General features: G+C 42.1%; 1 protein-coding gene across 2 annotated transcripts in view; it reads right to left on the reverse strand.

Moving 5' to 3' along the window:
• camta1a (calmodulin binding transcription activator 1a) overlaps positions 1 to 12,260 on the reverse strand; it is a 279,957-nt gene that overhangs the window by 116,220 nt on the left and 151,477 nt on the right. For both annotated transcript variants that reach the window (XM_085258803.1, XM_085258802.1), the window contains exon 5: positions 8,513 to 8,648. In XM_085258803.1, the coding sequence (XP_085114929.1) occupies positions 8,513 to 8,648 (136 nt within the window). The remainder of the gene's footprint in view (positions 1 to 8,512; positions 8,649 to 12,260) is intronic.

Genomic DNA, 12,260 nt, shown 5'->3' on the forward strand with positions numbered 1-12,260 from the left:
CTCAGTTTAACTGTTAACATTTCAATATTTTTTGCAGATTAAGCACAAACTGTGATGCTGTACTTGCTTTTTGAGTTAAGAGAAGATAAACTCACTGGATGACTCTTCCTTAACACCTTTGCTGGCCCCCAGTAGTGTCCTAAACACTAACTCCAGTGTTGCAAACCCTATCTGAGAGAAATTAAAATAGCCACGTTGAGGAAAGCAGACACGGTTCTGCCAAGGCCATAGGGGATCGGAGGAAAACTGCTGTTCTTGACATAGGGGCTGGTTTTCACTGTAATAATGGCTTCATAACAACAGAGACCTAAGTGGCTTTTTCAAAAGAGAGAAGCAGATGGAGCAAAAAAGTTACACACACACAGAAAGTTAAAGGAACATGATGAAGACAGAGGGGTAAAAATGGAAACTTGTGGCTTAGGTAAAGGCATACCCTTAGCATCGGCATTACAAATGCTAAATTAAGTCATACAGTTTGGCAATAAAAAGTTAAACACCTAGTTACAGCAGATAGAGCTCAAGTTAATTATTCTGTTAACAAAAATTTAGCATTTCTGCAGCAATCATGTGACCAGCAAGACTTTGACACTGACACAAGCATACAACAAAATTGGAATAGTTATTATTAGCAGCAAATCGTGTACAGTTACAGTGGGGTCATGCAGTGCTGTGGTGCACAGTCTACAAAAGATGCCATCACTCTTAACTTCACTCTTAATCTATCAACTGCAGCCTCCTCTGGTCTTAACATAACTGGTCTCAGCATAAAACAGTTTACTGGGAGCTTCATGGCATGGATAACCATGGCTGAGCACTAGGTGTAATTTTTCAGTGGCCCACTGCTTTCATCCATATATTGTAGCTTTAGAGTGTGACCCCACTCTTGTAATTAAGCATACTGGTTTATGTTGTTTGAAATACTCTATTTATCCTTAAATTTGTGGTATGGTCTGTAAAGGTGGCCCAGTATATATTCATGGTTTATTTAGGATTTTATTTATTTATGAATTTGTCTTGTATTGCCCATTTAAATGTTATTTATTTATTTTTATTTTTTAATCGAATGAACTTAGCCAAATGTTTCCCTGTCAAAGTTGGTTCCCCAAACAGTTTGTGTGCTCTGGTGCCTATCCTCCATATCCTGAAGAAAGTAAAGTACACATTATAGTTCATTTAATAGGTTTTCAAGATAATAAAACTACTCTTTAAACATAAATAAGGCGATCGTTGAGTCCCTGCCTCTACACAAAAATGTTACAAAAGTGTATAAACTAGGCAAAAGCTGGTACCGCCTGCTTTTCTTTTTCTCCCACCTATGATTTAAGCAAATCATTGCCAGGAATGATCTGAGGCCCTGACTAGAGTTGACCTTTAAAGCATAACACAACTCACTATAAGATTTAGTATTTTCTCTTGAGTGTGTGTCTTTGAAGAGCATTCTAGTCTGAGCCGCTGAAAAGGTAGAAAACAGAAATGTTGCCTGTTAACATTCAGCTCTGCTACTATTAAGCATTCTCTTTTCTGTTCAAAATCTTGTTGTTGTTTTTTTCATTTTGCTGTGTCATATTGCTTTAGGTCATCTTTATACATGTTATTCTTTCCAAATTGTTTTTACCACAGGAGAATGAAAGAATTGAAGCTGCCAGATAGTTCTTCCTTTCCATGAGACCTCGGAGGGCTTTGAGGAACTACTGTGGGTAGCCAAATTCAGTCTAATAAGAGACAATGTCCTTAAGTTCAACAACAAATTAAAATATGTCTGTGTCTGGTTTTGTGAGGGGAGTTCCTCCCTCCTCAACACAACACAGAAAAAGACCCCTGTGGAGATGCCTCAGCATGACTACACCACAACATTTTGCAACAGTTGTAAATTAAATTAAGGAAGGTATTGATAATATACAGCTTTATATTACACTCTTTATATCATCACTCCATACAACAACCTTTCTAATGTTGAGCCAACCCAAAATAGGCTGATGGACCGAAATGGTCCAATAGTCCAATGATAGCTGGGTCAGCATGAAATACAGAGCTTAATGTTTCCAGAGTGATTTGGAAACTGTTTGATAAAAGGGACAAAAACTAATTACGGTGAGCTTGAAGGAAAATCATGAGTAAAGTGCAGGTTCCTAAGGCTTAAGGGTAACACGTTCTTGTCAGAAGGCTTTGATTCAGTCGCTGATAACAGCATAACAAACACAGTTGAGCCCTTATGGAGAAGAGAGAGGATAATTAAATGTGCCAGAAAAACAACAACAAAATAGTTTTCTATTTTAGATTTTAGGTCTAGCACTCTAATGTCCATGGCAACATTTAAGGACCTTAATAATTTATTTGTATTGATTGATTTTGACTTTGTTCATTAATATGCCATGAAGCTTTTTTATATTCTCTCTTCATAAGCTTAGGTTTACCCTATACCTGAGCCTGAAATGAGAAGACCGGTAACTTAACTGCTTTCACATGCCCATGTAGCCGCTCAGTTTTACTATATGTGAGAGCCTAAGGTTATAACCATGGAAACAGTTCTTTAAAATATTGCTCATAGATTGCCTTTAACTCCTCCACAATCAGGTAATTCAAAAGGGAAGAGCTAGTGTGCTCTCAGGCAAGTGAGAAAAAAAAAGAGTGAATAACAAAGTCGACTCCAGGAGAAGAGCGAATACGATGGGAAAAGTAATCAATTTAGTGCCTTTACAGAGCAGGCAACTGACTGTTGTCTCGCAGACAGCCTGTAAGTTAGAATAAAAATGTAAAATACAAACTTTTTTGCTTTGGGCATTGCTTGTATCAGTAATGTGATCTTAATTTCACAGTTGACTTGGAGCAGGGACAGGAGGGAAAGCACGCATTGTGTCACCTCCTCACAGAAAAAGGGGTTTTGTTTAGTGCCCTCTCACATCTGGCCTCACAATCTGGTGATATCAGCTACTGCATCTGTAAATCAGTGTTACTACTGCTACTAAAACGCATACAGTCACCCACAGCAACCCTATTTCACAGATATGCAGCCAGTTTCACTATAACTTACCAACTCTACCCACTCATTTGGCCATGAAATAGTGAAATGTTAGTTTTAACCAGCTGGGCAAAAAATGAACAGACAGACTGGATTTTAAAAGTTGGATTCGGGGGAATATTACAGTCCTACAAATTTAAATATATGTTTGATTTGCTACAAACGGAAGGGCAAGAATACTTGCAAGCAGGAGTTAAATACTGAAGGTCATGTGATTTTGAAAGCCAATGCAGTGTAGCATCCAATGCTCATCCAGTAGCATCCACTCCATTACAACATTAGCAACTAATGTTTTGACATTTGTCTTCATTATTATCAATGAACAGAGGCGATTGAGCCACCAGCATGCTCCATTACCTTCCTTCATTGCACAGTTGCACAGTTGAAATCACACATTAGGGTGGATCCAACATAAAATGACAAGTTACGGGACCTAAGGACTACCAGCTGATTATTTAGGTGGTGGAGGATGAGAGAGTTAAATGAAGGCATGGTGGGGTGGAAGAGATGCAGGCAAGGGATTTTGGGAATTGGTAGAGAACTGTACCAGCATTAAAGTGTAAGGAGCACGGGGGCACAGAGCAGCACAGCACACCTTAAGAAGAGAAGCTCATTTCAATCGGTATAATTAGCCTGTGGTAATGAAATAAGTCAGAGGCACTGCCACCTTCACTTAAGAGAAAATCGATCTGTATTTGAGGGAGTTTATTAAAGCTTAGGAATAATGGGAAGATAGGATAGAAGGGGTGGAGGAGTGGAGGTGATGGAGGCTGAGCGCACATTAACAGCTAATCAGAACGAAAAGGTGGTAGCATTGGGGTAGAAGCTTGACAAGAAGCAGAACAGAGATCAGCTGGAGTTTCCCAAAATAAAAGCGTTTAAGGTCTGTTCTATCTCACAGGGGGAAGCCATAGGACGTGAGAGCTATGAACATGTGAGACATACATGCTGAATATAAAGATGAGATATTTTTTTCTTTTTTAAACATAGTTTATCAAGGCCTGTTGCAAAAGAGGATTCGGACTGATAGATAGTCACTGGAAGTGCTTGAAAGGGTCTTTTTGGATGTTGGGTGAATAACTTGAGCTTGGTAAGCACCGGGTGTGGTGAGATAATCACTGATGGACATTTCTCCTCAGGTTCCCCAAATGCATGCTGGTTGATGTGGGTGCTGCTTGCTCATTTATCCAGCCGTCTGGCCAACTCACCTGGAGTGATGGGGGAGACGTCAGGAAGGCAGGCTGCTATTTCACGGCCTGTTAAGCGCTAATGCCGCAACATGCCCTGCGCTCCAATTTTAGGGAACAGGGAGCATTACCGCCCAACTCAAGGTTCTGTCCGTCTGGACTGTGGACTTGGACAGTAGTGAGGGGATGGGATTAGCAAGAAGAAAAAGAGGTGGGAGTAGAGGAGAATGATGAGATGTCTTGTGAATGAATTAAAAGACAGAAATAAAACAAACAGAGAAAAGCTCACAAAATAGTAAAAAGCAGAAACAAGTGGAATCTTTTTCCACAGGCTGCTGAGCAAGCACTGTGGAGTAGACAGGACAGCAGCACACTGACATCCACTTCTGCCATGCTAGGCTGCTTCTCGCAGGCCCCAGAAGGCCCCTCGCTCCCAGGCTTACAGCCTTTCCCTTGCCAGAGCTCCTGAACATCACTAGCCTGACCCACCCACAACATTTGTCCTCAGTGTGCACTAAACTTGGCCCATGTAATAACCACAGAACCTCCATTAAGCACTGCATGGCTAGAGAATCAGAGCATCTACAGCACAGTGTGAACGGTGTAAAGAATCTCCTGTAAAACAAGTGAGAATGTGCTCAAGTTATGCCAATTCTTTGTGTTCTGGCTTGTGAATGTGTAATATGAATTATGCATAAAAACATCATTCTCTTCTGTTCTGAAGTACTGGGAAGAAATTGCTAGCTCTTTATCCCATCCTACATTCACTGAACGGAGGGCAAAAGTCAAGTCATTTATGTCAAGCATGTGCTTACAGTAAACATCACATCCATCATAGTGTAGTTACAGCAGTGATGGATCACCTTTCTCATCTGCCATTCTTGAGGTGTGAGGTGTTTAAAGGACATGACCCAGGTCTTTCAAGGCTGCAAGAGGTGGCGTGCACATGGAGAAAGACACAGCAGAGTCCAAGCAACATAAGTCAGCACAGATGAAACCCGCACTGTATTTCTATATACACAATATGAAATAGCAGTTATGGGCCAATTTCTACAAGCTCTCATGTGGCCTTGCAGTCCTAAGTCATTTTCTTCCTCTGCTTTCCCTCTGCACCTAGCTCACGTTCATAGTATTCGCCACCTCTGCTGCTAATACAGCAATTAGCTCTAGTAAATTAGACATGTTACAAGGCATAGGGCCTTGCAGACAAAATCACAAGAAGGTGAGTTACACACTTTCCAAGTAACTGACAAGTGTGCCAACAAGAGCCATCGGCCATGGCATGTGACTCATAATGATTTCAGTATGTTCTTTATCTCATATTGTTGAATATTCAGCAACTGTACTATAATTTTTCAGCCCATGACAGTCTTTTTGGACTGATGGACACAAGCTAAATAGTGTCTGCTAAAGAATTTCCCTTCTCTGATGCATGATGCATTTCTGGTAATTGCCCAAGTGCTTGTTAGGGCTACATGCTTGTGGACTATCAAAGCTCAGTGGCAGGCTGGGACTATTATGCAAGGCTCGTGATTTGCTGGAACTAAACAGTAGGATTAAAAAAAAGATACAGGTACAGTTGCCGGCTGTCACTTGTAGAAATCAATCACAAAGACGGTGCTACCAGATTGTCATGGTCATTGGTAGTTTCCAAGGAAGACGCTGATTTGTTTGCAAATATCAGTTAACCAATGACTTTGCAATAGTGAAACTTGGAAATGAGCATTTCAAACTAGAAACAGGGAACATTCAGCTTCCAAATAAAAGTTGTGCCTTACTGCAGAAACCAACAGGTTTTTAAAAGGCAGAACTTGGACGGGGAATGGTCTGTGTTTTTGATTTGTGATTAAGCCGTCACAGTTTTACTACCATTAAACAAGTGGTTGGCACGTACTTGCAGACAAGTCAGCATCTTCCATTCAAACTATGGGTGACCACAGCAATCTGCTAGCGGCCAAAGCGATCAAAAGGGGGTTTTCGGTGCAGTACCGTACACTTTTTTGCGCCCATTTTCTCCTAACAATTGCCAGTAACCTCTCACAGCCACTCACCAACTGACCAACTGATCAGATACTTACTTTTTCTCCCAGTGACTGATAGTTATTATGTGATTGCCAAATACTCACTATGCTTGACATCTCTGTCAGTGTTTAGCCATCACTGTGTATTATTTGGATAATGACAGAAATGTTACTGCTGAATCCAACATGCCATAAACGTTTTCATTGTTCTTGGTCTTAAAACCAAGTTATATGTATTCTATGTTAAGCAGTTGAGAAGCAGTTGTTAACTGTGTACTCTATTAGAAAGCCTGCTGACTTTACCTCTTGCCATATATGTTTGACTAATTCTGCCTGCAATGAATTTAATAAAGAAGAACTGTTTTAACTTTTGGGATTTTTTTTTTGTTTTTTTGTAGTTCAGAATTGTAGTGAGTTGAGCTGTGACAGTGATATTCCAATTGAGGAAGTTATTCCAAAGAAAAAACAGCTGCTTTTCTGAAGCACTGAGCAGGATAGATGCTGGAAAATAGAAAATATAATACAGTATTCTGAGGAGGCACTGCCTCAGTGGATGCTGATATGGGTACAGATGATATAGCAGACATCAGGAAAGAGTAAGACATAAGCTCACTTTCAACTAATGTCAATTGTTGCTTTGCAGTAAATATTCTGCTTTAGATATAAAGTAGGTTTGTTTATATTTAAAGTCTCGAACTATGATTTACTTATAAGAGTGGTCATGTTTACACTTTTCTCATGCACCATTCCTCAGTTTTCTTAACTACTATTTGAGCTTAGTATCATTTGCACCTAGTAATCATTGAGAAAGAGATGGGACTTAAACCCTAGACCTGTCAAAGGTGCATCACGGCGTACCACATACAGAGCGACAAATCTTCACTTTTACATTCACACCTACAGCCAATTTACAATCACCAGTTAACCTGCATGTCTTTGGACTGTAAGGAATTGTGCCACACAGGCATGATGAAAGGTGTTCTATGAGTTTGGGATTCTACAGTCAACTTAGTTTTTATATCCAGTGGAAGTGCACACACTTTGCCTTCCTATCACCATATAACTCTGACAGATGTCACTTGGCTGCTGTGCATTTTTTCCCCCTAAGAAACGAAACCACAAAGGGACGAAGGATTTCTGAGTTCCTCTCTGTACTGGTTTATATATGCAGTGGCTACTGATAAAGTCAGAGCTCAGACACAAAATAGTGCCTAAACATAGCCTGAACTCACACATTAATTGAAAAAGAGTAATACAGGTTTAGCTTACTAAACCTTCTTTACAGCCAAAACTGCCGCAAACTGGAATCATATTTAATGCTTCAAAAGGACTGATGTGTGTAGTCTCAATGGGTTATCAGACCACTGTAGGACCAGAGATGACACTGAGCTGGCTAAGCGAGGGAAGAGGCCATTTTCTTGGAGTGACAAATATCTAGAGGAGTAGAAACACAGAGTAGAGCCCCTGTTGGGAGAATGCCCGAGCTTTGTCTTTGTCACACAGTGTGACACAGATGCACAGCACCACTCCCTGAGGTGTGCGGTTAGGTGTATGTATGTGTAAATTGTGTGCTTGGGTTTGTGTGTGCATGAGAGCACATTCACATAAGAAAGCTCAGAATCTCCCACCCTTATCATTGATCTCAACTCCTGTACTTTTAGCATTACTGCTTGTGGTCAATGTGAGAAAGAGACCAGAACTAAAACTTGAGCAATAATCAAATGCTGAGGAACTTTCTTTGAGTCTTTGGATGAGTCTTGCCATGACTCATTAACATGACTGCTAATAGATCAGCCAGGGTAGCAACACTGTCACCAACTTAAGTCTACTGAGAGGCTAGGTGAGCCAAGCACTGATGCAAGTGGGCTTTTATGGCAGCAGCTGGTATGGGTAGTGACTTGGAGTGAGGTGAGGGAACACTAGTTTCACAGTACTGCTTTGAGCCAGCAAGATTAATGTAGGCTCTCTGGAGCAAAGGCAACATCCAGAGCTTTAATAAGGTACAAACAATCGGTTCCACTCGACTGGCTTCCCAGGGAAAACTATTGTTGTGCTGCATTGTTTCTTGGTGAAGTTCCTTGGAGACACAAGCCGGCTGCAGCATGTGGCTGTCTCCATTACAGCCAAGGGAGAGCTCACTGTAGACCTCTGTTTGTCTGTGTCAGGATGAAGGCTGGCTCTCGCCCACCCCACACCCACCCCCGTAGCCACCCCCGTTCCCACCCCTATCCCACCTCTCTTCCCATTTACTCCCTCTAAATCCAAACTCTTGTCAGCCCACTCACCTCAACTCCCTGCACTTTCAACTTCATGTGATCCTCCCGTGTGGTCTTCCCATCTTTCCTCTTCTTCCAGCAGTAGCCATCCTTTCTGTACTTCACCTTCTTCCTATTGTACAGTATCATCGACCCATTCTGCGGCCTGGACCCGTCGAGACAGGAGAGACAGAGGAAGAGCAAAAGAGAGAAAGATAAGATAAGATGAGAAGAATTTTTAGGCAAAGCTACAGCACAGCTCAGGGACTCATTTTAGAGATGTACAAAGAAGCCTGACATGAGTCTACGCCAGGCAGAAAATGCACCAGTGACTTAGATGACAAGACTTCTTTATGGTGTTTTTCAGCATTGGTATGCACAGTTTGACAATGAACAAAGCACCCTTCAGCATACATTTTTTCCAATGAGAAGTGTGTGTGCTGTGAGGAGTTAAAGTGACACTCCTTCTCTCAGAGTAAATTATATGAAGGCCAGTTTGTAAGGAAAGCAGCATGGGGGGTGAGTGGGTTTCTTCCTTATCTCTCATTCATCCAACTTAAATGAGTTGTGGTGTTGGAAGTCCCTAGGGGAAAGAGATCTTCCTTCACACTCCATTCATAATTCATTCTCCCTCCACCAGACCACAGCCTGTAGGCTCATAATGATATAATGTACTATTTGATGATAATCTGCCTTTCCATTTCGATTTGTAACAGAGGCATTTGCCGCTCAGTGTTAAACATTAACAGAAAGTGTAGCATAAAACATTTATGACTTTCTCAACAATTAGGAAGCAGTTAGACATGGTTATGTATTAGTATTTATGTGTATTGTGCAGTGGTTACGAATCATCAGTATGAATCCATACATAGTGCTCACTCTCCACAGATTCCCACACACTTGTCCATACCTCCACAGTGCAGTGGTGGGTTTCCATCACTGGACATGGCTTTGACTCAAATTCATTTCCTGGCAACGTCCCCTCACCCTAAACTTATCCCAACCTTGAACCAAGTCTTCCAGGAGTCCAGTCGAAATTATAATGATTAGTGGTATGGGGACTTGCATTTTATCCCCAGAAGCAGAGACAGTCCCCACAAAGTGAATGTAAATGTGGTTAGGTCCCCACAACATAAGTAATACAAGTATAAACACATCACACACAGCTGCTATGATTTGGAGCTCTCCCAAATGAGAACAGGTTTGCATCGGTGTTTGTTGCCTCACAGTGAATGAGTGGGAAAGCCGCCTGCCCAGGCTGCTGAGGAGGCAGTGTAACTGAAGGGGGCTTAACCATCCAGTCAGCTGGTGAACCTTGTTAGTGTTTTGCTCATTGCTCCACACATAAAACACACACAACACACACAGGCACAGATATGTAAAACTAGAAACACAAAAAAGAGGAAAAACTCTCATCAAAGCGAAGGGGGGGAAAAGTCGGGTTGATTTGTGGCTTCTGTAGCAATAACCAAAATAAGAAAAACCAATGGTTGTTTTGCATTGTTTTGTTGTTTATTGTTAAATTTTTTTCCACAAGATTTATTTATAAAGCTGCATGCATCATTTTGCAGGGCTGCCTTTAGGGGCCAGGGCGTGTGTTTATCTTGGTATCACTCATCAATCATTTTTCCTTGCTGGATCTCAGGGGCCAGTAAAGAGGGAGGAGAAGAGGGGAACTGGGGTCCCTGCAGTCCCCCCTCTGTGGCCCCTGACAGCACCTTCTAATGAGAGACGCCACTCACACACTGATGTGCTCACTCCTTCCTGATCTCCCTTCCTCCCTTTCCTCCTCCCTTTCCCTCGCTGAAGCCTGCTCTTCTCGCCGTCAGTCAACTCAAGCTGTTCACCAGGGAATGTCTTTGTCTCCTCCCTCGCTCCCTGCTCACTCTCTCCCTCTTGTTTCATCTGTCTCAGGATCCCTCACCTACACCCTCCCACACCTCCTTCTCTCCTATTGTCTTCTCCTTACTCACTCCCCTGTCTTGTTCGGTACTTTGCATGCTTTGCAGAAATCAACTATTAAACAGACGTGTTTATTGGTCAGCTTGAGAAGTGGAACTCCTCGATGGCTGTATGCAATATACACAAAGTATAAATTGTTTTGTAGTTTACAGCATCCATAACGTCACCCATCGTTGAGATGCGATCATAAATGGCACTCTGGAGCTAAGAACTTTGCAGATTGCTGTAATCTCATCATGTACTCCTGCAGATCTGCATACCAAATATCACTTGAAGGACACTCATCTGAGATGCCATTCCTGTTTTTGGTAGCAATCAAACAAGGAATGGCCCTCTAAAAGTTTGATGCTATTATTCGCTTCAATATCATTCTGGGTTTTGTCCTTCAAAAGATACAAGGAGTGTGTGCTTCTTAAAATGTAGCTCTGCGTGAGACAAAAAGATGGGCGCGGATGAGATAAGGCAGAAAATCAAATGACACAGGGCTATCTGATCTCCTCCAGAGCACTGGAAATTGGGGTGAGGCTTCGGTGTCAGAGGCTCCACGCCGTATTTATCGGCTCCACGCCGTATTTATCGGCTCGGCGCAAAAACTTATTCGCTCAGCTATTTTTGAGGGACTGTTAGGTAGATGCTATTTTCAATTCAAGGCACTTAGGGCCCAGAAGAGAGAGGCTAGGCACCCATTCTGGGGTAGGTCTTAGGCAAAAACTAGTCTAAAATGCATGCTTTGGCATAATGTGTCTCCTTTCCCTCCTGCTGTCTCCCACTCTCTCTCTCTCCCCCTCATCTTTTACTACTGTATACTTAGGCGCTTCAATTAATCTTATCAGAATTACACATATTTATACATGAGGGGAAAAAGCTAACTGCTCCGTTATCAAAGAAGCGTGACAGGAGGCCCTCTGTCTCAGATGCCTAAATGTGGCAGATTAATATGGAAATACAGGCTTCTAAAAAAGTGCACACAAGCTCCACAGCTGCCTCTCTCTTCTTTGGAGTTTGCAGCGATAATAAGCTTCACCCTCAGGGTGGTGTTAGGCCTTGTCCAGTCCTTTAGGAATCACTCATTTACCCAGGTAATGGCATTCACTCAATCAGATCTGTTGATTTGAAAAAGTCAGGGGAGGGTGGAGGTTTTATGAGGCTGGTGACGTGATCAGCATGGGTAACAAAGCCAAAGCAGGGAAACCTGGGCCCAAAGGCAGGTAAGGAAGAAAAAAAACTGCTCACATTCTCAGCTTTACTGTCTAAAGGCCTGTCGGCACAAACAGAAACAGAAAGGGAAAAGCTACATGCACACAAAAAGCGAAATCTGAGTGAGAACAAGAGATTCTTCTGTTCTCCACAGCTCTGGTGAATCGCCTTGGATTAAAATGAAAAAAGACACAACATGTAGGCCATACATTATTCATAATACATGGTATAAGTTATTACTTTTTTACTGGACTTAAAACTACTCAATTGTAGCAGGTGTGCTCAAGTGTAAGACAAGAATACTAAATTGGTAGTCCAGGTTATAATAGTAAAGGTTATGCTTCTTTCTGAATGTATTTTTGTCAAAAGGCTTACAAGAATGAAATATCTCAGTCTTGGTGAACTGGCGTAGCCCACTCCGCCACATTCCCTGTGATGCTCTAGGTTTGATTAATACCATGCTGCAATACATGCTGTTTTTCTCCCTAGCAAGCTCGACTGACATTGGAGAGGAGAGAAGAGCTGGGCTGGAGAGGCTTTGAAGATCGGAGGGTGAGCTGGTTGGGGCCTGAAGTGGCTCAGGAGGGAGGCGACACCTGCTGTTCTCAATTACCCATCG

Source organism: Mchenga conophoros, linkage group LG20, assembly GCF_057382185.1.
Source record: "Mchenga conophoros isolate Kocher_MC1m ecotype Shallow Benthic linkage group LG20, M_conophoros_male_GT1.1, whole genome shotgun sequence".
Classification (NCBI taxonomy): domain Eukaryota; kingdom Metazoa; phylum Chordata; class Actinopteri; order Cichliformes; family Cichlidae; genus Mchenga; species Mchenga conophoros.